Raw genomic sequence first — 27,380 nt, 5'->3', positions numbered from 1 at the left:
CACTCCGCACAGAATTTCCTCCACAGATCCAGGCTTCGTGTATTTTTATGTATTTTTATAGATTCTGGCAGCACCAAAGTGCCAGAGAGTGTCTAGGGGTGTGAGGAGTGCCCCATGTAGGGTGAGGTTGCAGATGCTGTGGGGTTTTAGGGGTTTCTTGAAGGCTGAGGGAGCAGAAGGGCAGAAATACCTGGGCCACAGTTCAGGGACAGACAATGCTCCCAAAGCACAGAAATTCAAGGTCTCCTTTGGTCCTATGGAAGGCTTTTCAATATCTGCTCTGTGGGAATGAGGTTTATGTGGTGGATTCTAGCATGGTGATATCTATCTTTAAAAAAATCATCATTTTCCAATTGCCTTCCTGATCCTCTGCTCTTGAGGCCGGCACAGAGGAGGCTTTGGGGGATGAGCCCCACTTGCAGGGTTCAGCACACCCCAAAACAGGGCAAGGAGAGCAAAGGTGGGGCTCAGCATCAGCCTGGCCCCCTGTGCTGGTGTCCTGCAGGATGCATTGGGGCTGCCCTGGGCTTCTTCACCCTCAGATAAACCCGAGACTTTCAGGGGGACATTTCATGTGGCAGAGCCCCAAGGATGCTGACAGGCAGCTCCCTGTCCTGCTGGCACCACCTTCCTGAGGATTTTCCTGCTGGATATGGAATATTTTGGCAGCAACATCCAAACAGATCCTTTCTGCTGTGGGACAGAAAGGAGAAAATTTATTTATTTATTCCTGTGGTGGGGAAAAAGTGTCTGTGTGTGCCCTAAGAGAAGGAGAATGATGAGAATGGGGTCTGATCACCTTATAAATGGGTCTGGACTAATCCAAACCCATATATATATATATAATCAAAACCCATTTATATATAATATAATATAATATAATATAATATAATATAATATAATATAATATAATATAATATAATATAATATAATATAATATAATATAATATAATATAATATAATATAATATAAATTATATTATATTATTATATATTATAGCATATAATATATATAAAATATATACTATATAATACATAATACAATTATATCATATATAATTCTATAATTATCTATTAAATAATATATATATAATACAATAAATATATATAATAATGGCTGGAATAATCCTGCTGCCCCACTGTGAGCCAGACAATGCCAGGAGCTGGCAGCAGTGACACTGCAGGGGATAAAGGCAAAGGGATGGAGCTGCTCAGGATTTGTGGGATGTGTTTTATTGAAGGGCCAGGGAAGGATGTGGTCCTTGACATTGTCCAGAGAGAGGAGAGCCCAAATGCTCCCCTGGAGCTCTGCCAGGTGCACAGCAAAGGGAAGGTCCCTGTGCTCCAAACCCAGAGTTTGGGCTCCAGACCCACTGGTGCAGCAGGATGGAGAAGCCAAGAGTGGATTTCAGCCCTGCTGGGATGTTGGGAACTCGCTGACATCTGTCCCCATCCAGGCAGCTCTGAGTGAGCTCCAGGGGTGGCTCAGGCTGTGGATGCAACCTCCAGTGAGGTATTTTGACACAGCTCCAACCCTTCTTCACATGCTGCCATCCCATCAGAGCCCTGAGAGGGGAACAAACGGGGCACAGATGGGAAAAGGTCACTGAAATGCTGCCTGTGAGTGCTGACAGGAGGAGCTGGGGCCAACAAAGCTCCCTCAGAGACGTGTCCAACACTTTTAGTGCTGCTGAAAGAGAAGGAGGAGATGGGGAGCTGTGGTGGGGCTGCTGCTCCTCCTGACCCCCCAAGAATGCTGTGGGTGTGGGCAGTGAGGGGCAAAGCTGGGCTCAGACCTAGGGCTGGCCATGAAAACAGCTCTGAGTACCTGGCTGGCCACAAACGATCAGGAGCCTGTGAATCTAAAAGGTTTTGTGGCCTTCAAGGTTTTGTTCAGTGTTTTTCCCAGCCAGGTTTCAGCTGGTGGGTGGGATGGGCAATCCATGCCATGGAAAGCAGAGTTTTGGAGCTGGGATTGAGGTGGATCCCAAATCCTGACCAGCTCAGGAGCTTCTGTCTCTGAAGGGTTTTGTGGGCTTCAAGGTTTTCTTCAGTGTTTTTTCCAGCCAGGTTTAGGTGGTGGGAATCCATGCCATGAAAAGCTGAGTTTTAGAGCTGGGATTGAGGTGAATCCTGAGTCCTGACCAGCCCCAGCCACTGCCAGAGCAGATCAGTGAATAAAACCAGCCCTGAGTACCTGGCTGGCCACAAGTGTTCAGGATCTTGTGGCTCTAAAGGGCTTTGTGGCTTCAAGGTTTTTTTCAGCATTTTTCCCAGCCAGGTTTAGCTGGTGGGAATCCCTGCTGGGTGGGATGGTCAATCCCTGCCATGGAAAGCAGAGCTTTGGAGCTGGGATTGAGGTGGATCCCAAATCCTGAGCAGCAGGACAGCCCCAACCACTGCCAGAGCAGATCAGTGAAAAAACCAGCCCTGAGCACCTGACTGGCCACAACTGCTCAAGAGCTTGTTGTTCTAAAGGGTTTTGTGGATTTCAAGGTTTTCTTCAGTGTTTTTCCCAGCCAGGTTTAGCTGGTGGGAATCCCTGCCATGGAAAGCAGAGTTTGGGAGCTGGGATTGAGGTGGATCCCAAATCTGAGCAGCAGGACATTGCCAGAGCAGCTCTCCATGGATGCCCAGCCTCAGGAGCTGGCAGAGGGCTCCAGGTGACATCTCCTGCTGGTTTTGTCCCTGCCCAGTGCAGAATCCCAGCGTGGTTTGGGTCGGAATCAGCCCTGGAGCTCGTTCTGCTCCACTCATTCCAGTGGAGTCCTGAGCTCAGCAACAGCTTCAAAATGCTCCCAGGGCATGGCAGCACAGAGCAATGAGCACTGTCACACTGCTGGCCTTCAGGAGGTCACAATCCCTCAGAAATTAACCCCTTGTGCCTCCAGGACAAGCCTGGAGCCACAGGAGCTCAAGGAGAAGGGCTCCGATTCACTCAAGAGTCTTCTGCCCTTAAAACACAAATCTCTGTCCTGTAAAAGTGAAGTCAGAAGTAAATTTAAGTGGTCACGCAGAGCTCTGAAGAGGCTCCTCAATTGCAACCAGCTCCTCATTTGACTCCTTCACTAAAAGCAGTGTTTCCCACTTGCTAAAGGCACCCCAAGGATGAGCACTGGGAATTCAGGGGGGATTTTTGGCCACCCCACCCTCTCGGCTGGAAGTGCTGGGATAGAGGAGGCCACAAAACAGTGATTTCCCATGTCCTGCAGTGCCCCATCACCCTGCTGGGGTCAGGGAGGAGCTCACACCCTGGGACAGAGGCAGGGGATGCCCTGAGAAGGCTGAGCTAGAACAGGCTGGATAGAGCTAAAGAATAAAGCTTTTATTGAGAGCTCTGGGTGTCAGAGGTACAGACCCAAATCTGACTCCACCATGGGTTTGGGATGAACATATTTTTATATTTTATCATTATATAACTTACATATTAATTATTAAACTGACATTGTTCTATTGATATTACAATATCACAATACAATGTTTTATTACACTGTTCTATACACTGATTCCATCCAAGTATGGATTTCTCATGATCCCCCTCAAACCGCTAACACAGTTTCTCATGATTAAGCAATAATTATCACATAATTATAATAATAATCACATCTAACATTTATATCATTTATCATATACTAACTACGTAGGAGCAGTTTCACATGATCTAGCAAATACAAGATCATGTGAAAAATACATTTACACTTTTACATGTATTTTTTTACAAAAATACAAATACATTTCCCAGGGCCTACTAAGCCTAACTTTCTTTCTAGCTCTCTAAATTTTGTGATTTTAAAATCTTTTACTATCGACTCCATTCCCAGGGCACATTTAATATTAAAATGCCTTCACCAGGACCCTCAGCAACTCCAACCCAGGTGCAGCCCAAGGCTCCAGTGGAGCCTCAGGACAAACCTGGAGGTCCCTCCTGTGTCACCAGGGATGTCACAAACTCCAGGTTAGGATGCTAAAAGCAGCCAATTTATTGGAATCTCTTATTTTATACCTGGTCTGATACAGGTGGACCTGACTGGTCATGTAATCAACACATTTCACATTTCATCCTCTAACTGACACTCAGGGGGTGTTTGATTTCTCCTGTGTCACTGTCACATTTTCTTAAAAATCCCTTTGCCAGGATTTCTTCTCCTGGGAAGCTGAGAAGCCTCGAAGAAAAATGAAAACAATAATTATCTCATTTGCTTCTCCTGTGTTTTGCTGCTTTGGAATGTGGTTGGAGATTGTTTGTCCAACGTGTGAATTATTTTTACTTAATGATCAATCATGGTCAGGCTGTGTCAGACTCTGAGGAGAGAGTCACAAGTTTAATTATTATTTTGTTAAGCCTTCTGTAAGATCCTTTCTCTATTCTTTAGTATAGATAATATAATATAATAGAATAGAATAGAATAGAATAGAATAGAATAGAATAGAATAGAATAGTCCCTGGGAATTAATATTATTCCTGCTTTCTTTATACTAATTTATAAAATGTTAATATTTAATATTAATTACTGGAAATTAATAGTATTCCTGCTTTTAAAAATATTATTTTAAAAATATTAATATTTAATATTAATTCCCAGGAATTAATATTATTCCAACTTTTTTTAATATTCATTCCAGCTTTTCCTGGGATGAGCTTTCCCTTGGGACAGAGGGATTTTGAGATCCCCCAGCTCTCCCACTCCATGAGCCCTCTCTTTATGAGACCATACCCAGGACTTCTCAGAAATCCCAAATTAACCCCAAAACCAGGTGTTTGTTTGCACACCACGGGATCTTTTACAAACCCTGCTCATTGCCCTGACTGGGATCTTTTTTACAGAGGCGTGTTTCATTTTTTAGTGACAGTTTTGTAATTTTTTAAAAATGCTTTTTATATAAAATGATATTTTATTTTTTGATTCTGTGAAATATATATGTTAATAATTATTATTAAAATTATATTTTATATATAATTTTAATGTAGAATAGTAAAATGCCACGCCTGGAACATGAAAGAACCACACTCTGAAAAGCAAATTTGCCCTGAAAAAGGAGCCAAAATCTCTTAATTCCTTTTCTGAAGATGAGTTTCCTGATTTGCTAATTTGCTAATTTGTCTTGTTCACAATTCACTGAACCTGTCTGCTTTTAATTAATCTTACAAATCTAATCAAGTCTAACTGGCACCTTTCCCAGTGCTCACAATTTTAAATGAGAAACTTTCCCTGCTGCTCTCCAGCCCCACCCTGGCTCAGGCTCCAGATCTTCTTCCCCCTTTTCAAGGGATATAAAACCTTCAGGGTTTTATATTCTGATCCCATTTCTATGTCACAGAATCACCCAAATTTCCTGCAGTTATTTTCTAGAGATTATGGAGGTTTATAATTAAGAAATTTGCAGTGAATGTCACAGGAGTTTCTCGCAGCCAGAGGCACATTTAAAAGGAATGTTTTACCTGCAGAGAACTCTTAGATGTTTTTGGGGAGGATTTCTTGTTTGTTTATTAGTTTAATTGTTGCAAAATATTTCAGTTGTGGTTTTAAATTCTGATTATTGCTCAGGCCTGATTAGGTTTGGTAACAACCAACTCCCCTTTAATAAACTTTAAAAAAACAACTTTAAAATTAAAAATTAAACTTAAAATTAAACTAAAAATTAAACTTTAAAACTTTAAAACGCTTTCAATGAAATTCACCTGTTGTCTGTCTGACAGGGAGTTGATGCAGAACACCAGGCCATGGCTGTCTCTGTATTTTTAATTTTCCTTTCAATTTGCTCATTTTTACCCCTAAAAATCTAAAAATAAGGTTTCCAGACACCGAATCCTCATCTGAGGGTTTGATGGGGCACAGGCTGCTGCTGCTGTTGGTGAAGTGAGGATGTGAAAAGAGTGGATATAAAAGAGACTTTGCCTCCAACATTGGTGCAATGCTCAGGAGCACAGTTTTGGAGAAGAAGACCCCTAAAGGAGACCCTTCCCTCGTGTGCTGGGGCTGGGGCTGTGATTTTCACATCCTTTTGGGAGCAGTGACACCTTTGTGACATCCCTTACCCCAACACCAGGAAGATTGGGAAGAGCCAGACAAGAGGGGGACAGCACCACCATGGATATGCCTGGAGCATGGACACCACCATGGAGGCTCTGGAGGTTCCCAAAATCATCCTTTGGTGCTCAGAAGACACAAATGAGCTGCTCAGAAGTGCTGTGAGCCCGTGGAGTGCAGATGTTTCCTCCCACCACAGCTCTGCTCTGCTGGAGCTGCCTCTGTCCAGCCCAGTCCAGTAATCCTGGCTCAAGGGGTTCAATTTCAGTCCTCACACTGTCCATGGTCCTTGTGTGTTGGATTTGTGTGATCCCTCGTGGCTGGAAGGGATGATGAATGTGACTCCATGTTCTCAGAAGGATAATTTATTATTTTATGATACTATATTATATTAAAGAATGCTATACTAAACTATACTAAAGAATATCTAAAAAGATAATAATGAAAATTTGTGACTCTTTCCAGAGTCCTGACACAGCTTGGCCCTGATTGGCCAAAGAGTCTAAACAACTCACAGCAGAATCCAGAAACAATCACCAATTGTTGGGTAGCAATCTCCAAACACATTCCACATGAGCACAACACAGGAGAAGCAAATGAGATAATTATTGTTTTCATTTTTCTCTGAGGCTTCTCAGCTTCCCAGGAGAAGAATCCTGGGTGAAGGGATTTTTTCAGAGAATGTGAATGCCACACTGTCCTACCCTTGCAGGAACCTCATGTCCCTTGCTGGCACCTCATCCTTCCCCCTGCCTGTTTGTCGCTCATTCTGACAGGGAATCCCCTCTGCCCCCTCCTGGCATGGAGGAATTAGTCCTGGATTAGGTCGTTTCTTGTGGGGAAAAACCAAATTGAACCTTGTAGAAACTAGATCTAGAGTTAGTCCTGAATTAGGTGGTTTCTTGAGGTGAAAAATCAAATTCAATCTTGTTCTAGATTGAATCTTGATGTGGAATTAGTCCTGGATTAGGTGGTTTCTTATAGGGAAAAAACAAATCAAGTCTTGTGGAAACCAGTTCTAGAATTAGTCCTGGATCAGGTGGTTACTTGTGGCGAAAAACCAAATTGAATCTTGTAGAAACCAGGTCTAGAACCAGTCCTGGTGGTTTCTTGTGGTGAAAAATGAGGTGCGTTACTACTGGGTCCTGTTATTCTCTTTCCATGGCGAGCAAAGCACTTGGAGTGGAAGGTTCTGGAAAGGTGTGAGGCACAAACTGCCAGGAATATTGCAGGAAAGATGGAACCATGTGCCACCCTGGCATGGAGGGGACAGAGGGGGCAGAGAGGGCAGTGGTCAGTGGGGACAGAGATGGATGGGATGGGATGGGATGGGATGGGATGGGATGGGATGGGATGGGATAGGATGGGATGGGATGGGATGGGGAATAGGGATGGAGCTGGGGATGGGAATTGGGATGGGAATGAAATTGGGGATGGGAATGGGATGGAGGTAGGGATGGAGATGGAATGGGGATGGGGTTGAGGGTGGGGATGGAGAAGAGACTAGGATGGGATTTGGGATGGGGAATGGGGATAGGGATGGGAATGGGACAGAGGTGGGGATGGGGATGGGGATAGGGATGGAGCTGAGGATGGAGCTGGGGCTGGGGCTGGGAATGGAGCTGGGGCTGGGGCTGGAGTTTCTTCTCTGCAGGAATGTGAATGAAGTTGCTGCCAAGGCACTGGGTGTGCCCAGGAGCCTTCATCTCCTTCCTCACCTTCCTCTCCTGCCTCCTTCCCAAGTCTGGCACTGGGGAGGGAAATGTGTCCTGCCAGGGATGGGGGACAGGACACTGGGACCAGAAGGAGCATCAGAAACCCAGGCAAGGAAGGAACAGCTCTCCACTGAGGCCAGTGAGGGTGCTGGTCATCTCCCACTGGAGCTGGGGCTGGGATTGGGGATGGGGATGGAGCCACTTCTTCTCAGGAACGTGAATGAAGTTGCTGCCAAGGGACTGGGAGTGCCCAGGAGCAGGTCCTGCATTGTTCCCCCCTCCAGATAGAAATGTTCTGTTCAGCAATGCCTGCTCAAAGCAGCTCCACTCTCACTTGGAAAACACAATCCACTGATTTGCCATGGCTGAGGATCTATTCTGCAGAGACCGTGATAATATTATTCCACCCGGAATTTACATAAATGCATACAATTTGCATATGCAAATGCAGGCTTCCTGGCTGTGACCGCAGTAAACACAGTGAGATTTTCAATGCTGTAAAAGCTTTCCTCCAAAGAGAGATGCTGGGGTTTGTTTGGGTCCTGGCAGGGCTGTGATCCTGCTGTCCCCTCGCTGCCATTGCCAGCCATTCCTCTCCTGCCTCCTTCCCAAATCTGGCACTGGGGAGGGAAATGTGTCCTGCAGGGACAGGGGGACCAGAAGGAGCATCAGAAACCCAGGGAAGGAAGGAACAGCTCTCCACTGAGGCCACTGAGGGTGCTGGTCATCTCCCACTGGTCAGTCAAGCCGTCCAGCCATGCCTCCAGTTTGGGGAGTCCCTTTGGGGAGGCAAACTCCACTTTGGGGAGGCAAACTCCAGTTTCAGGAGGCAAACTTCAGTTTGAGGAGTCCCTTGGTGGTGGTGGGTGGCCTCAAGAAGTGTTTGGTGCCAACTGTGCCGAAATCACCCAGGGTGAGTCACAGTTTGGCACTGGGAAGCGGCTTCCCAACACCCAAACATGATGGAAAACACCCCGTGGGTGGGAATTGCCACATCCACTCAGCTGTGGCACAGCTGGGGGGGGATCTAAGGGGGATCCCTGGGCTGCCCCTCTTTGGGGAGTCCTTCCCTGAGCCCTGAGACCAGGACTGGAGTGCCCAGGCTGGTTCTGCTCCCATGAACAGCCTGGGGTTAAACAGGAAGGAGGAGCCTGGCAGGGAGGGGACAGAGGGGACAGAGGGGACAGTGGTCAGTGGGGACAGTGGTCATTTGGGCTGCCCATCCTGGGCACTGTGGCTGAGACTGAGACATGGATTCTGTCTGAGCTGGAGGAACTGGACCTCAAAGTGTCTTGTGTCAGATCCAGAATGGAAAAACCAAACTGAATTTTGTAGAAACTAGATCTAGAACTAATCCTGGATCAGGTGGTTTCTTGTGGTGAAAAACCAAATTGAATCTTGTAGAAACCAGATCTAGAATTAGACCTGGATTAGGGGGTTCCTTGTGGGGAAAAACCAAATTGAATCTTGTGGAAACGGGGTCTAGAACCAGTCCTGGTGGTTTCTTGTGGTAAAAATTGAGGCTGCTTTACTACTGTGTTATTCTCCTTCCATGGAGAGCAAAGCACTTGGAGTGGAAGGTTTGGGCTCTGGGAAGGTGTGAGGCACAAACTGCCATGGATATTGCAGGAAGGACTGAACCATGTGCCACCCTGGCTCTGCTCCAAAACTCAGTGTAAGTGCTGCTGCCTCCTTCCCAGGAACCTCAAGGCAAGGGTAAAATTTGGCTCAGCTCAGTTCAGGTCCCACCAGGGATTGGATGTGGGGTTGATGCCTCATGTTTGAGCTTTTCTATTTTTCATGTTCTGTGCTGCTTTAGTGTGTAGGTCTGGGTTCACATTATGGGATGGTGATCTCTGTTCACAGAGCAGGGAGACAAAACAATTCCTGCTCCAGCTGGGGACCAAGGACAAATGAGCCAAATCTCAGGCCAAGAGCACAAACACCGTGGGCTGGAGAGAGAAAAACAAGGATGGGGCTTGATTGGCTGGAGCTGGAATTGGACAATTAACTCCAATATGCAAATGGAGCAGAGCTTATGAAAGTGAGACCTCATGAGCAGTTGTGCATTTTGTGACCATTTTGGTTCATCTTGGGTTCATTTTGCGACCATTTTGGTTCATCTTGGGTGCAGCCCTGGCTGGGCTCTTGTGCTGCCCAAGGTGGATCCATCCATCCTCCTAATAAATCCCTGCTTTATTCTTTAGCTCCTCTAGTCTCTGTTCTAGGCCAGCGTGCACAAGGCATCAGTCAGGGCTAGAGCAAAACCCACAGGCTGGGAGAATTAGGGCTGTTTAGCCTGGTGAAGAGAAGGTTGCATGGAGATATAACAAGTTTTTCCCTAGAGAAGCACAAAAAGAAGAAGAGAAAACAATTCTTATCTCTACTTGCTACTCCTGTTATTTTTACACATGTAAAATGCGTTAAGAAAATTATTTACCTAAAATAGTTAATTGAACAGCAGTAAAAGTTATTTTATTGCCTTAACCAATTAAATAAAAGTTATATCCTAAATTAAACAATCACAAATTTTTCTTTAATATATAGTACAATATGATGTGATAATAAGATTGATACGATATATATGATATATATGATATATATGATATGATATTATATGATATGATATTATGTGGTATTAATATATAATATAATATAATATAATATAATATAATATAATATAATATAATATAATATAATATAATATAATATAATATAATATAATATAATATAATATAATATAATATAATATAATATAATATAATATAATATATCTTTAACATAATTATAATAAATATAAATATAATTATAACGTAATATAATTTTAATTTTAAAAATATTCACCCTTTTAAATCAAGTAGCAATCATTCCCTACATCAAAAACTCCCTAAACACAATAGGAAACCTCTGTCCTTCCTCCACCACGAGGGAGCCTGAGATCCCTGTGTGCTTTGCAGTTATCACAGTTATTATTTGAAATTTGAGTTGCCTTGGACTCACGGTTTGCACAACTCCTGTGCCCTGGCCATGCCCTGCAGAGCTCAGGTGTTTTACCAAAGGCTGCTGGAGGACTTTAGCTTCAGTCAGAGAATATTGATGTATTCAGGAATGTTGATAATATTGATCCCCACACATGCAACAGCCCCTGTGCCATCCTCCTCTGCTAGCACAGGCTGGATTTGGGGGACACTCAGTGCAAGAGAATCTGCAACAAGTGTTGGGCACTGGTATTTACTTTGAGATTTGTGCCTTTGCACCCCCTGGTCTGAATTCCCAGTCAGCATCCATTGTCCTGCCCTCTCCTGCTGGACACAAAGTCTTAATCTTCCCCTTCTCCCCACTGTAACTAAACAATCTCTCAGAAGTCTTTCCAATAGACTGATCAAACTGTCAGCATAAGCCACTGCCTCAGCTCGCTGCTGTTGCTCCTTTGTCCCCTGCCCGTGTTTAACATCCCATTTACAACAGGGAGGAGGCTTAAACCACCCCAGCTCCTATAGCAGGGGCTGGGTGAGAGCTTAAACCACCCCAGCCCTGCAGCAGTGCATGGGTGAGAGCTTAAACCATCCCAGCTCCTGTAAGAGTGCCTGGGTGAGAGCTTAAACCACCCCAGCCCTGCAGCAGAGCCTGGGTGAGACAGCACAGCCCCAGCCACAGCTCCACAGAGCAAACAGAAGGACAGAACCACCCTGGACATGTCCAGGAGGAAAATCCAGAGCTGAGGAATCCAATTCCATCAACACCACCCTGTCCTCCTGCCCCTGGATGTGTCTGCTGGATGTCAGGGGGTGGCTGCACTCCCCTGGAGATGCCACTGAGGCCGTGCCACATCCTGACTGCTCCCAGAGGTGACATTTGTGCCCAGGCTGTGGCTCACACCCTCAGACACCTCACTGGGCTCCTCTGGCAGCATCTCCTGGGCTTTGCTCAGTGCCAGGGGGTCATGATGGCTTTTTCTGGCTGGCAGCTCAGCTTGGAGCTGGTCACTCCTTCCCCAGCTCATCCTGCCTGGTGCTGGGGGAGAAGAGAGGTCCCTGCTCACCCCAGACCACCAGGAGAGCATTCCTGATCCTCTGGCATCCCCCATTCCTCTTGTCCTTTCAACAGGAATTTCTGAGCCCCCCATGTCCCAAACACAATTCCTGTTCCAAGAGATGGACTCTGCAGCTCAGGGGTCCTCTGGGGGTTGGTTTTACATCTCTTCAGCCAAACTCAGCTGGTTTCCACCCAAAGGGCTTTGATGCAGCAAGGTCAGGGTAACAATTCCCCCTCTCAGAAGGGCTCAGACCTGCAGCTCCATCTCTGCTCCCTTTGAGGACACTCAGTGTGAGAGAATCTGCAACAAATGTCTTGGTTTGAACAGACAGGTGTCTGCTGAGGAAGGCAGGAGCCTCCTCTGAAATGGAAAATGTTAATGCTTTTCTCTGAATTACTACAATTTTGAAATTAAGGGGCTGTCAGGCAAAGATATGGGAATAAGAATAACAGTTCTTTACTAGGAAAAATAAAAATACAAATGAAATAGTACAAAAAACCAAACCCCTGCCAGAGTCAGACCATGACCTGTCACTCTGTGTCAGGGCGGTGCCCCAGCCCCATCCATGGGGGCTCAGCCCTCCTGCAGTGCCAGCTGTGGCTCTGCTGCAGCAGGGATCCTGCACAAGGGGGGAGTTTTCCTCTGCAGCTCCAGGGCTGCTGCAGATGGGCCTGGGCTCCCTCTGGCAATGCAGGGCAGCAGAAAGCTGCTCCTCTGGGAATGCAGCGGGCAAAGGCTGCTGGGGTGTCCCAAACCTCAGATTGTATCCAGGTAGGAATGCTTGAAACCTCAGATTGTATCCAGGTAGGAATGTTCCAAAGCTCAGATTGTATCCAGGTAGGAATGCTTGGCTCCTCCCCTGGGCGGAGCATCTCCCCATGGGATGGTGGAATTTGATCAGCCGTGCAGGGACTCTCACTGGCCATGGACAGAAGATATTTAATAATTAGTGGCCCATGAACAGAAGATAATTAATAATTAATGGCCCATGAACAGAAGAGATCTCCTGGAGGGAGGATGGGTTGTGGAAGAGATAAAGAAAACTGAGAGTTAAACATTCAAACCCCACATCCCATTCCTGCCCTCACCCTGGGCCATCAGCCTCTAATGCTCAGGCAGCTGAACCTCCTTTTTAAAAATGAGTTTTTAGTCTGTTCTGGTGACCCCCATGGACTGCAGAGCTGGGTGGGGAGTCTGTGGTGACACAGGTGCCCCCTCTATGGAAAATCAGAGGAGGATTCCTGAGTGAAAAGCTGCTTTCCAGTCCCTCTCCTCATTGGAATTCTGTCAGGTTTGGTCTGTTCTCCACAGTCAGTCAAGACCTGACATTTCCCCTCTCAGATGTGAACACCCATTGCATGCTTTGACTTGCCAAACTTTCCCTGCTGCTGCAGTTGATCTTCAGGCAATCCCAAGAATGTGTGTGTTCCCCTGCCCACGAAGGGCTGCAGTCAGCACAGCACCAGAATTAAAATAGGAGTTACAGAATTAAAATAGAATATTACAGCAGGTGTGATGTTGGGTTTGCTGGGGTCCCCAGGAGGAGGTGAGATTTCTCTCTCAGCAATGTCTGTCCTGTTCCATGGCATTTCCAAGTCAGCATTTCTTATGTCCAGGTTTGCACACTGTGTGAGCCTTCTATCAGGCTTGGAGAATTCCCTACAAATCCGTATCCCACACCCCTGGGCATGGTTGGAGCAGGGCTGGGGTGATTTAGCAGCACCAGGACAGGGCATGGCCAGGCATGGGGGCGTTCCCCAGCCCTGCCACTGTCCCCTATTGATGTAGGGTGACCCTAATGTAGGGAATAATGTGCTCTGACTCCATGATTGAGAAGGTTGAACAATTGCTTTATTAAGCTATAGTATATTGCACTAATACTATACTAAATTACATACTAAAGAGATACTATACTAAAGAATACTAAATACTAAATTACATACTAAAGAAAATATTATACTAAAGAATACTAAAGAATGCTGTCTGAGACAGTCAGGACACAGTTTTTTGACTCAGTTAACTAAGGAATCAAAACAACTTTCACTAGTGTCTAATCAACAAATCACTTTAGGTAAACAATCCCCATAACATATTCCACATGTGCCAAACAACAGGAGCAGTAAATAGAAATAAGAATTGCGTTCTCTTTTTCTGTGAGCTTCTCTGTAAGAGCTCAAATGAGGGATGCAGCACTCCAGGTGGCTCTTCAAAATGCAGTTTATTCCATCCAAGATGTTCCAGCAGTCCAGGGTTGTGGGTGACAGAGCTGTGCCTACAGCTGTCAGCTCCAGAGACCCTTAGTTTAGGTTCCAATGCATTCTATACTTTTCTTTTGGTTCCAGTGCATTATATACTTTTCTTTGCTGAGCATCTTCATACAGTAGAACCAATCTACATTTTAACTTTTATCTCTAGTCTATCATAACTACTGTAATTACCATATTCATGTTACTGTTCTCCAATCCCTGAAAGTTTCAGCTAGAAGTTTCAGCTAGAAGTTGTTTTTCAGTTTTCTTGCAGTGGAAAATTCTGAGACCTTTTTTCTACTTACAACTTGTTTTGTTTGCCTGTGCTATCTTTGTGCTTGGTAAAAACATCTTCTTGTTTGAGGTGGGTTTATCCTTTGCTCTAATTCATAAAAACCCCTTCTAACTAACATACTGTTAGGAAAATTAATCTACAAATACCAGAGGTTTATGTCCAAAAAGGAGACAGAGGAGTCCTTTGACTTTATTCCAGTAAAGGGAGAGGCCATGGGGCATTTTCCTGGTATCTCTCAAATTTTTGGAGGATGCACCTTCCTTTTGATCCCAATTTCCCACATTTCCCTCTCTCTTCCCCAATAGCTGAGGTACTTGAGAGGTAAAAAATTCCCAAAACACCTGATACCAAAGATTTCCCTCAAATATATAACCCTCCCTTTAAATTTTTAATTCTTATGGAATTTAGGGGTTTTTCTTCCCCATTATTTCTTCCATCTTTCAATGTCTAATTTCATTTATCAGCAAACCTAAAGTTTATTTGTAAAACCAAATATCTTTTTCCATTTATCAATCAGTGGAACCCTTCCCATTGTCTCTTCTATCTCCCAATGCTAGTTTTATCTACCAGCAGACCCACAGCTTGTTTGTAAAGACAAATCTGCTATTCCTCTCAATACCCTTTGCTTCCTTGGTCAGGGCTCTGTCACAGACACATTTTATGAAAAATCCTTTCCATAAGATTTTTTCTCCTGAAAAGCTGAGAGGCCTCAGGAACAAAATGTAAGCAATGGTTACCTGCTGCTGTGCAATGCAACAGGTGCATCTGTGATTGGTCTCATGTGGTTGTTTTTAATTAATGGCCAATCACAGTCAGCTGGCTTGGACTCTCTGTCCGAGACACAAGCTTTTGTTATTAATTCCTTATTTTTCTATTCTTAGCCAGCCTTCTGATGAAATCCTTTATTCTATTCTTTTAGTATAGTTTTAATATAATATATAATATAAAATAATAAATCAAGCCTTCTGAAACATGGAGTCAGATCCTCATCTCTTCCCTCATCCTAAGACCCCTGTGAACACCGTCACAGGGCTCAGCAATTCTTTTCTTCTATATCAAAACTTGCTTTTATTTCTATTCCTTCTTCAGATTCTGCATTCAGAAGAATGCTGCTAAGCGCACAAATCTGTGAGACCTTCTTGTGAAACTTTCATCCTTCCCAACTGTAGGAGCATCAGGGGGTAGGACAGTGGGGATGGACAGAGATGAGAGATCCCTGAAGCCAGAGAGGAATTTGGGGTTTATTGCAAAGGGCCTGGGTGCAGGGCCCTGCTGGGAGCTGCAGCCACAGCTCAGAGCAGGCTGAGAGAAGAGAGGGGGAGAGAGGATGAGAGGGTGAGAGAGTAAAAAGGTAAGAGAGCGAGGTTCCCATTCCAATACAATAAACCTTCTTCTGTGCTGAATATTCTAATTCTCACTAACCAGTCTAGCACAAGATACAGATCCTGTAGCATTTCCATACAGCCTATAAGAATCATTACATTACCACACTGTGTTACATTTTAAACCCTATAAACTCCTCTTTGGCCCCTTCTGCCAAGCTGTAGGGTCTGCTCTGACCCTTGGGCCTGTCTGCAAGCAGAGGGTGTTTCATCACCTTAAGTGGCCACGCCATTGTTTTCCAGTTGTTCAGTAACTGAGGTATCTCAAAGCTTGCTTTCATTTCAATCTCCCTTATAGTTTCCATATTCTCAAAATCTTTTGCCAGACAATCATATTTATAAGGCTTTCCTGTTTCATCTTCCCCATCACCCAACACTTCCCACTGCTATCCCCTAAGAGAAACCCTTAGGACCTGGTGCCTGCTGCTCTCAGTGACGAGAGCTGTCCCTGTCCGTGTCCCCGCAGGTCCCTGGCCCTGGGCCAGCAGTACAGCTCCCTGGGCTCCCAGCCCATCCTCTGTGGCTCCATCCCCGGCCTGGTGCCCAAGCAGCTCCGCTTCTGCCGCAACTACATCGAGATCATGCCCAGCGTGGCCGAGGGGGTGAAGCTGGGCATCCAGGAGTGCCAGCACCAGTTCCGGGGCCGCCGCTGGAACTGCACCACCATCGACGACAGCCTGGCCATCTTCGGGCCTGTCCTGGACAAAGGTAACCCTGGGGGGGCAGCTGGGCTGGGGGCAGGGCTGGCACAGCTCACCTGGGCTTTGGGGTGCACCAGGATTGTGCACTGAGCTCCTCTGGGCTTTGGGGTGCACCAGGATTGTGCACTGAGCTCCTCTGGGCTTTGGGGTGCACCAGGATTGTGCACTGAGCTCCTCTGGGCTTTGGGTACACAAGATTGTGCTAAGCCTTGGCTTGGGTGCACCAGATTGAGCACTGAGCTCTCGGGGCTTTGGGGTACACAAGATTGTGCATTAGTCCTCTGGGCTTTGGGGTGCACCAGGATTGTGTACTGAGCTGCCCCAGGCTTTGGGTACACAAGGTTGTGATTTGAGCTCCCCTGGGCTTTGGGGTGCACCAGGATTGTAGATTGAGCTCCCCTGGGCTTTACACTGGAAAAAGTGAGAAAGGGCCCCAAAACAGCCTGGAAGGAGAGGCTGGAGGGACAAATCATAGAATCACAAAATTCCCTGAGTTTGAAGGGATCATCCAGTGCAGCTCCTGCCCTGCCCTGACACCCCAACAATCCCACCCTGTCCATCCCTGGCAGTGCTGTCCAAACCTCCTGGAGCTCTGGAATTCCCTGGGCAGTGCCAGCACCCCTGGGGACAGAACCCTTCCCTGAGCTCCATCCTGACCCTCCCCAGCACAGCCCCATGATAATCTCAGATGCCCCAGAGCCCAGGTGAAAAAGGCATCCCCACAAAACTGAACCAAGGGGTGAATTAAAAGCTCCCAGTGGATAAAAATCTCCATTTTCTCCCATGGATTCTGTTCACTCTGTGCCACATTCAGCACAAGGGACATCCTCAGGTAATATCTTGGTTTCACAGCTTTGTAAACACAACAGAAATAATTCCCCCTCCTCTTCCTGGGTGTTGACACCCCTGGGTCCCTGCAATAATTTCTTTATTGCACAGAAATTATTGTTTGCAGTGATGCTTTGGAAATGGGAATTTTATGGTACAGGCTTCAAGGAACTGGAGAAATTGGAGTGAGAGCAGAACTTTGAACTCTTTCCCATCAGTCCCCTGCAGAATTCAGGAGTTCTGGTGAATCTTTCCTTCAAAGCCCCAAAATTCTGCAAAGAAACAGTTCATAAAATCCTTTTTTTTTTTTTTCAAGTTTCAGCCTCCCAGTAAGGGTAGGTATCGTTTCAGATCCCAGAAATGTCAGTTGAGAATTTCAGTGAAAATCTTTCCTTTGTGTTAATGTGGGATTCTTTGCAGGAGCCAGGATTGTCAAACCTTATTAGAGCACTAATAGGCACCATGAGATTCATTCCCCCTCTGTTGTGCCAGGCTGTATTTTGGGGTAACTCTAATATTTACTACCAAATAACTTATCAGCAGGGCTCAATATACTCTGATTTGTTGCCTAATTAAAGCCTGTCCTAAATTTCAGCACTTAAAAGATCAGAAAGTTTTAATTTTCTTCAAAAAACGGTCACTAAGAAACTGTCATAAAAATTCTAAACAAGTTATGAAAGAACTGCTCAAGCATTGAGACACTGAAAATCTCTCAGCACCATTTCTGTCAGCAGGAAAGCACTTAAAGATCAGATTTGAACCATCCTCCCTGTAATGAGCAAAGTGAACTTTGAATTTATGGAGAATATTTTAAGATTCTTTTCGGCTGCAGGGACTCAAGCAAAGCCTCAAGTGTGGACTTGCCTCAGCATCTCCACACACCCCGAGCTGACAAGGTAAAATATCACCCAGAGCTCTGAAAATCTTCTGACAGATGGAGAAAAATGAGTGAGCACGTTGGAAATATCCTTATTTTCCCACTCCAGACAGCCCTGCCAGGCTCCCAGGGTGGATTTATCCTGGTGTCTCACTCACCTGTAAGTGGAGCAGTTAAAAATAAACAGCATCATCTGCAAAGGAGGACACATCAAAGCCCAGCCCATCTGATGCTGGGGATTATTCACATTTTTTTGAACCATGCTCGTGTCTTTTCCTTGCTGCCTTCAAAATTAATGAGCAGATTGAGGATGGGACTGGTGGCACCGAGGAACACAGGGAGCCTTTGACATTCCCAGAGTCTGCAGCAGAGAAAAATCTTTGTGGGGTTTGAGGGAGGAGAGAAGGGGATGTGGTTGAGCTCAGAGGTTGGTGACAGAGCTGGGAGGTCCTGGGAGCTCTAAGGAGGGTGGGAGCAGCTCTGCTGGTCCCTGACAAGGGCTGGAGTCTTGATTTGGAAAGCCAGGAGTCTGCTAAGGAAGGCAGGAGCCTCCCCTGAAATGGAGAATGTGAACCCTCCCCACCCTTCAAAATTGCTATAAATTTTAAATTAAGGGGCTCTCAGACAAAAACATGGGAGCGGAAAATAACAGTTCTTTAATAGGGAAAAGGAAAAAAAATAAAAGGACAAAATAAACACTGCAGTGCACCAGAACAACAGTGACAGAGTCAGAACCCAACCTGACACCCTGTGGGGTGTTGGTGGCAGTGCCATTGGAATTGTGGCTGCAGTTTTCTTGAAGTATCAGATGTGGTTTTGCTGGAGCAGGGGGATCTGCAGAGAAGGATGGATTCTGCCTCTGAAGATCCAGTGGAGGAAGAGGCAGCTGCTGTTCCTCTGGGGAATCCAGTGCAGAAGCCGTGCTGGTGTCTCAGAACCTCTGGATTATATCTGGGTAGCAATGCTTGGCTCCTCCCCCTGGGCTCACATCTCCCAGTGGGATGTTACAGTTCTTATCAGCCATGCAGGGACATTCAATAGCTGTTATCAGCAATGTCCCCTCCCAGGGAGGTGTGAATGTGGTCACTCAAAGAGAGAGATAAAGTAAAGATAATCACTTTGACAAAGATGATCTGCCATACAGATGGTAATAGAAAACATCTTTCATTGCAGTCTTTAACACCTGGGGACACTCCTGGGCCTTCAGAGGAACAGTCTGAGCTGGACAGGACCTTTTAAAGAGCATCTGGTGCCACTCAGCTTCTCCCTTGGATGGCACAGGAGTCACAGATGAGGTTGTGTTGTGTGACAGTGTTAGCAGGGGTCTTAGGATGAGGGAAGAGATGAGGATCTGACTCTATGATTCAGAAGGCTGACTTATTATTTTATGATATATTAAAACTGTACTACAAGAATGGAAGAAAGGATTTCATCAGAAGGCTAGCAAGGAATAGAAAAAGACAGAATGATAACAAAAGCTTGTGTCTCAGAGAGTCTGAGCCAGCTGACTGTGATTGGCCATTAATTAGAAACAACCACATGAGACCAATCACAGATGGGCCTGTTGCATTCCACAGCAGCAGATAACCATTGCTTACATTTTGTTCCTGAGGCTTTTCAGCTTCTTGGGAGGAAAAATCCTAAGGAAAGGATTTTTCATAAAATATCATAGCTACGGGGTTGGGTTGGACAAAGCCCATCCAGTCCCACCCCTGCCATGACAGGGACACTTCCACTGTCCCTGGGGGCTCCAAACCCTGTGCAGCCTGACCTTGGAAACTTCCAGGGATCCAAGGGCAGCCTGGGCCTGCCCATCCTCACAGGGAACAATTCCTAATTCCCAATATCCCATCCAGCCCTGCCCTCTGGCCCTGGGAGCCATCCCCTGTGTCCTGTCCTTCCATCCCCTGTCCCTCTCCAGCTCTCCTGGAGCTCCTTTAGGTGATCCTCAAACCAAGAGTTTTGGGCCCATAATCTGGATAATAATCCATAATTATGGATTCTATTCTATTCTATTCTATTCTATTCTGGATCCTGTGGCCACCATTGTCACGTTCCCTTTTCCTCACCTCCAGCACACCCAAACCAAACCCAAACCCAAACCCAAACCTGGACAATCCCTGTCCCAGCTCACACCCAGCATTTGGGTTGGGCTTTCACCTCACAAACACCTGGGGGAAATCCCCTGTCAGTTCTCTCTTGGATCACCTCAGCTGCTGCTCCCTCAGGTGGATTGAGGCTATTTTGGAAAAGCTTCAAAGGTGCAGCTCTCACTACAACAGCATCAAAAATCATTTCTAATAGAGGCTGAAAAGAAACTGAGGGTAATATCATTTTAAAGGAGCTGCAAGCTTGTTAACCATGGTCACCTCCAGTGGAGGAGGGCTCAGTGAGCTGATCCTCATGTCCAAATGTGTGTCCAACCCTCCCTGGGGCTTCCTCCAGGCTGTGAGTTCTGTGGGGGCTCAGGGCTGCCCTCCCTGAATGGGGCTGGGATGGAATTCCCAGAGCAGCTGGGGCTGCCCCTGGATCCCTGGCAGTGCCCAAGGCCAGGCTGGACAAGGTTTGGAATCCCCTGGGACAGTGGAAGGTGTCCCTGCCATGTCAGGGGTGGCACTGGATGGGCTTCAAGGTCCCTCCCAACCCAAACTGTTCTGTAGTTCTGTGATTCTACATTTTCTTTTTTTGTGTCTTATTTTCTAACCCAGGCCATTAAAAAAAACCAAAAAACCAACCCCTGAATGTTGGGTAAGCTCATGTTTTTACAAGCAGATTCTCCAGGATGATTTATACTGCAGGTGTGCAGTCTGGGATGAGGAGAGAAGAAAAACAGAAAATCCTGCTTTGCCCTTCCCTCCTCTCCCTTTTCTTTGTAAAATAAGGTCAACTCTTATCTAAAGCCAATGGCTCCTCCAGCCAAGCCCTGTCCCAACCAGGGCTGAGCCAGCAGCCACACATTGCTCTGAGGGGGAACAATCACCATTTTCTGGGTATGAAATCCAGGATTTTTGTTAAATCTGGCCAAAAAATCGGGTTAAAAATCCGGTTAACATCTGGTTAAGAAGAGCAGGTTGAGAACATGAGAGAGGAGCAGCTCTGCGGACACCAAGGGAAGAGGAAGAGGAAGAGGAAGAGGAAGAGGAAGAGGAAGAGGAAGAGGAAGAGGAAGAGGAAGAGGAAGAGGAAGAGGAAGAGATGCTCCAGGCAGCAAATCTGAGATTCCCCTGCAGCCTGTGGTGCAGACCATAGAAGAAGGATGAAGAAGGATGGAGGAAGGTGCAGAAGGATGAAGGATGGAGGAAGGTGCAGGAGGATGAAGAAGGATGAAGAACGATGGAGGGAGGTGAAGAAGGATGGAGGAAGGTGAAGGAGGGTGAAGAAAGGTGCAGAAGGATAAGGAAGGTGACGAAGGATGGAGGAAGTTGAAGAAGGATGAAATAGGATGAAGGAAGGATGGAGGAGGGTGAAGAAGGATGGAGGAAGGTGCAGACCATAGAAGAATGATGAAGAAGGATGGAAGGAGGTGCAGAAGGATGGAAGAAGGTGCAGACCATAGAAGAGGGATGGAGAAAGGTGCAGAAGGATGGAGGAAGGTGCAGAAGGATGAAGAAGGATGAAGAAGGATGAGGAAGGTCACAAGGATGGAGGAAGGCGCAGACCATAGAAGAAGGATGGAGGAGGATGCAGAAGGATGGAGGAAGGTCACAAGGATAAGGAAGGTCACAAGGATGGAGGAAGGTGCAGAAAGATGAGGAAGGTGCAGACCATAGAAGAGGGATGGAGGAAGGTGCAGAAGGATGAAGAAGGATGAAGAAGGATGAGGAAGGATGAGGAAGGTGCAGAAGGATGGGGGAAGGTGCAGAAGGATGAGGAAGGTCACAAGGATGGAGGAAGGTGCAGAAGGACGCTCCCTGCAGCCCATGCAGCACCCCAGGGATGCTGGTCCCCACTCTCCTGTCCCCTCTGCCCCGCGGGATGCTCAGGGCCAGGGCAGGTGCAGGGTTGGCAGCTGGGCCCGGGCTGCCCTCGGGGGTCCCGGTGAGCTGGGCTAAGCCCCTGCCACGAGCTGTGAAAAGGCAAAAGACCCGCACCACGATAACCCGGGGCTTTTCTCAGCCATGACACCCGCAGTCATTTGCATCTAAACAGGGGTGTGTGGGATCAGGGGGCCGGCTCGATATAAACTCAGCAGCTTAACGGGAGGGGGGGGGGAGGGAAAAGCAGAGAAGGCAGAGAGAGAAAAATAAGCTTATAGCGATGAGAAAGAGCTAAGCTTCCTCCCCTACTGTGAGGCAGGGCGAGCGATACCATCGCAGCGCCGCAGTCGTTTCAAATCGCTGCCGCATTCACACGCCCTTTAGCCATTCTGGGGGGCTGGGGAGCGCCTTCAAAAGGGATTTCCCAGCCGGGCTGGCGGGATTGGAGGGTGACGGCAGGACAGGGGAACATTGCCCCGTTGCTACGAGGTGCTCCTGGGGAATGCCAGCGCTCTGTGCCGTGGGTACGCTGGCCGGCGGAAACATTCCGCATTATGCGGGTAATACAGTGTGACACCGAGGGAACAATGGCAAATTGAGTGTCCCAGCAGGTAACGGGGCTGGCTGGGAGACAGTCGCAGTGGTGCACTGTCAAGGCGGCTCTAATCCTCCCTCGCCAGCCCCTCCCCTGGTTCTGGGAACGCCGCTCCCGCCTTTCGTCTCTGGGAAATTCTCCCGGCTCCTCGCCCAGAGCCCGGCCAGGGTTTCAAGGCACCGAGCGGTTTGGGGGTGGCAGCTGGATCCCCCCCTGTGCTGGCACCGAGCGGGGACACGGGGGGTACAGGGGGTGTGGGGACACAGGGACATGGGGGAAACTGGGGGCATGGGGGGTACAGGGGACACGGGACACACAGAAGACACGGGGGACATGGGGACACGAGGGGTATGAGGGACACGAGGGACATGGGGGTATAGGGGACACAGGGGACACGGGGGACACAGAGGACACGGGGGGTACAGGGGGAATGGGGACACGGGGACATGGGGAGTACAGGGGGACACAGGGGACACCGGGAGTATAGGGGGTACTGGGGACATGGGGGGCATGGGGGACACAGGGGACACGGGGGACACGGGGGCTATAGGAGACATGGGGGGTACAGGGGACACGGGGGGCAGCGGGGGGTATAGGGGCTATAGGGGACACGGGGACATGGGGAGTACAGGGGGACACAGGGGACACCGGGAGTATAGGGGGTACTGGGGACACGGGGGGCATGGGGGACACGGGGAATACGAGGGGCATGGGGGACACCAGGGGACACGGGGGACACGGGGGTACAAGGGACACGGGATTAGGGGGAGCATGGGGTCACAGGGACATGGGGGGCACGGGTCGTACAGAGGACACCGGGGACATAGGGGGCAGAGAGGACACGAGGGACACCAGGGGTATGGGAGACACTGGGGACACGGGGGATACAGGGGACACAGGGGACACAGAGGATACCGTGGGCACAAGGGACACGAAGGGCACGGGGGACACGGGGGATACAGGGGACATGGGGGACACAGAGCAGCTGTAGGAGCCATGTCCATTGCGGCCCTGCCAGGAGGGCACTGCCAGCCCAGCCCCGCAGTGCCCCTGTTTCCCGTGCCCATCTGCACCAGGGCCAGCAGAGCCACACCGCTCCCGTGTCCTCCCCCTGTCCCCGGGCTGTCCTGGGCTGGCTCCTCTGCTCTGCTCTGCTCTGGGCCACCCAAAGAGCCTTGGTGAGGCTGGAACACCTCAGTGCCAGCAGGGACCTTCCAGCGGTGCCCACAGCCCCAGGGGTGCTGGTGAGAGATCCCCCAGGATAACCTGGCTGGTTTTCTAGGCAGGATCCCTGCTGGCACAGCGAAGGAGGGAAGAGTTGGAGCTGAAAGGAGGTGAAAACCTCAGCAGGGTGCTGCCAGCACAGCCAGGACTGAGCAGCCCTGCTTGGAGATCCCATTTGGGATTCCCACAGCTGGCAGCCACCCACAGCCACCTCCCCTGAGAGCCTGGCATCAGCCCAGCCTGGCAAAGCTGGCTTTTGGGTCTGCAGAGAGGCTGGGGCTGGGGAGAGGGGCCTGCTGTCCCTGGGCACAGCTGAGAGATGGATCCTTCATGGCTCCTGCTCTGGAAGGAGGGGACTGGCTCCAAGGTGATTTTCTCAGCAGAAATTTCTGGTTCATCCCACATTCATCCCAGTGATCTGATCACACCAGACCCAAGAGCAGTCAGAGCCCTCCAACCCAGACACCACAGCCCCTGAGCTCCAGCCTCTCCTGCACAAGGTTGCATTGAGGCCAACATCTGCTCTGGATTTAGAGAAGTCTCTAAATGAGAAGTCTCCATCTACAGATGGGCTGAAGCAGCCTGGTGGCACTGCCCAGGGAGCTGCAGGTCTGCAGAGCTCTGAGCCAAAAGGCGTCCCCAGGGGAAAGTTGGGAGAGCCTGGGTCAGTGCAGCCACTGAGGGCAAGGTCAAATCCCTGTTCTCCCACAGTGTGTCTGCATCATCCAAAACCTTCCCCCAGGTCAACGAGCTCCTCCATCTCTAACCCCTGGCACGGAGCCCTTCTCTGGGTTCCCAGGCCAGGAATTACTCCAGTAACTCCCTCCTGAGGCCCCTCAAGCTGCTACTGATGCCTTGTTCACCCTGAGCACCCATGGACCAAATCCTGGGCCCTGTGTTTGGGAAATGCTGCAGGAGCTGGAGTCACACCCTGCCCCACCTCCTGCTGCTCCTGCTCCGGGAAACCTTCATTAACAAAATAACTCCTTTCCAAATTAACAAAATAAACCTTTTCAGCAAGGTTCAGGGGCTGCTGGGTGGGGCTGGGAAGGAGAACACTGTTGAATTTGCAGGGTTGAAGGGAGAGAATGGTGAATTTGACTCCATATTCTTAGAAGGCTATATTATATTATATTATATTATATTATATTATATTATATTATATTACATTACATTACGCTATACTAAACCTATACTAAAAAATAGAGAAAGGACACAGACAGAAGTTTTAACAAGGATGATAATGAAAACTCGTGGCTGCTTCTAGAGTTCCTGTGATGGTGGGACAGAGGTCCCAGGATGAGGGAAGAGATGACGATCTGTCTCCATGTTTCAGAAAGCTTGATTTATTATTTTATGATATATATTAAAACTATACTAAAAGAATAGAAGAAAAGATTTCATCAGAAGGCTAGCTAAGAATAGAAAAAGAAAGAATGATAAGAAAAGCTTGTGGCTCAGACAGAGAGAGAGCCAGCTGACTGTGATTGGCCATTAATTAGAAACAACCACGAGACCAATCACAGATGCACCTGTTGCATCCCACAGCAGCAGATAACCACTGTTTACATTTTGTTCCTGAGGCCTCCCAGCTTCTCAGTAGGAAAAATCCTAAAGAAAGGATTTTTCAAAAAATGCCGTAGCTACAAATCCTGACACAGCTGATGGTGATCGGTCATTAGGTTAGAACAATTCACATGTTGGATAAACAATCTCCAAACCAGCAAAACACAGGATAAGCTGAGGTTTTCCAGCTTCCTAGGAGAAAATCTCGGGCAAGGGGGATTTTTGCAGGAAATGTGACAGTGGCAGCCCAGCAGTGCTCTGTGTCTTGCAGCCACGCGCGAATCCGCCTTCGTGCACGCCATCGCCTCGGCCGGGGTGGCCTTCGCTGTCACCCGCTCCTGCGCCGAGGGCACCTCCACCATCTGTGGCTGTGACTCCCACCACAAGGGACCCCCGGGGGACGGCTGGAAGTGGGGGGGCTGCAGCGAGGACGCCGACTTCGGGGTGCTGGTGTCCCGGGAGTTCGCGGATGCGCGGGAGAACCGGCCGGACGCGCGCTCCGCCATGAACCGGCACAACAACGAGGCTGGCCGGACGGTGAGTGACCAGGGGGACAGGCTGGGTGACCAGGGGGACAGGCTGAATGGCCACTGGGGACAGGCTCAAAACTGCCACCAAAACTCAAGGTGAGGCTTCCCAGACTGAGTTTAGAGCAGACATTTAAGCCCAGGTGGCACAGGTGGGTGATGGAGAGCAAACCCTCTGACCGTGTTCAAAGGGGTCCGAGGATGAGGGAAGAGATGAGGATCTGACTCCATGTTTCAGAAGGCTTGATTTATTATTTTATGATATATATTATATTAAAACTATACTAAAAGAATAGAAGAAAGGATTTCACCAGAAGGCTTGCTAAGAATAGAAAAAGAAAGGATGATAACGAAGGCTTGTGGCTCGGTCAGAGAGTCTGATGTGATTGGCCATTAATTAAAAACAACCACATGAGACCAATCACAGATGCACCTGTTGCATTCCACAGCAGCAGATAATCATTGTTTACATTTTGTTCCTGAGGCCTCTCAGCTTCTCAGGAGGAAAAATCCCAAGGAAAGGATTTTTCATAAAAGATGTCTGTGACAAAAGCCCGTGTTCCATTGTGTGGCTGTTTCTGCTGCTGATTCTGCTTTGCCCCACACAGACCATCCTGGACCACATGCACCTCAAGTGCAAGTGCCACGGGCTCTCGGGGAGCTGCGAGGTCAAGACCTGCTGGTGGGCCCAGCCCGATTTCCGAGCCATCGGGGACTACCTGAAGGACAAATACGACAGCGCCTCGGAGATGGTGGTGGAGAAGCACCGCGAGTCGCGGGGCTGGGTGGAAACCCTCAGGGCCAAGTACGCGCTCTTCAAGCCACCAACAGAGCGGGACCTGGTCTACTACGAGAACTCCCCCAATTTCTGTGAGCCCAACCCCGAGACGGGCTCCTTTGGGACGAGGGACAGGACGTGCAACGTCACCTCGCACGGCATCGACGGCTGCGACCTGCTGTGCTGCGGGCGCGGCCACAACACGCGGACTGAGAAGCGCAAGGAGAAATGTCACTGCATCTTCCACTGGTGCTGCTACGTCAGCTGCCAGGAGTGCACGCGGGTCTACGACGTCCACACCTGCAAGTAAAGCACAGGTGGGGCTCCACTGGTGGAGGTGGCTCCAGAGCAGGGCCCCAGGGGTCACTCAGACCCACACGTGGCCTCACACTGATGGAGGATGGCACAAAAATCCTGGTGGCCCCAGCCAGGGCTCTGAGGAGGCTCTGGGCAGCTCACCCAGGTGAGGTGGGACTGCTGGTGCATCAGGCTGGCTGGGGAGGGCAGGGATGGGACAGGGAGGGCAGGGACAGAGAAAGCACAGACAGGACAAAATGCCCTGGAGAGCAGGGACAGGACAAAAACTGGGACAGGGAGGGCAGGGA

At 48.3% G+C, this 27,380-nt stretch overlaps 1 protein-coding gene across 1 annotated transcript in view; it reads left to right on the top strand.

The window, feature by feature from the left end:
* WNT3 (Wnt family member 3) overlaps positions 1-27,086 on the top strand; it is a 29,031-nt gene extending 1,945 nt beyond the window's left edge. Inside the window, exons 2-4 of the mRNA XM_064733841.1 lie at positions 16,169-16,410; positions 25,742-26,007; positions 26,606-27,086. Coding sequence (XP_064589911.1) covers positions 16,169-16,410; positions 25,742-26,007; positions 26,606-27,085 — 988 coding nt within the window. The 3' untranslated portion in view covers position 27,086. The remainder of the gene's footprint in view (positions 1-16,168; positions 16,411-25,741; positions 26,008-26,605) is intronic.
* The last annotated feature ends 294 nt before the right edge of the window (positions 27,087-27,380 follow it).

Source organism: Zonotrichia leucophrys, chromosome 27, assembly GCF_028769735.1.
Source record: "Zonotrichia leucophrys gambelii isolate GWCS_2022_RI chromosome 27, RI_Zleu_2.0, whole genome shotgun sequence".
Taxonomy (NCBI): Eukaryota; Metazoa; Chordata; class Aves; order Passeriformes; family Passerellidae; genus Zonotrichia; species Zonotrichia leucophrys.
Note: the sequence above shows the minus strand (reverse complement) of the source record. Positions and strands in the feature narration are given on the sequence as shown.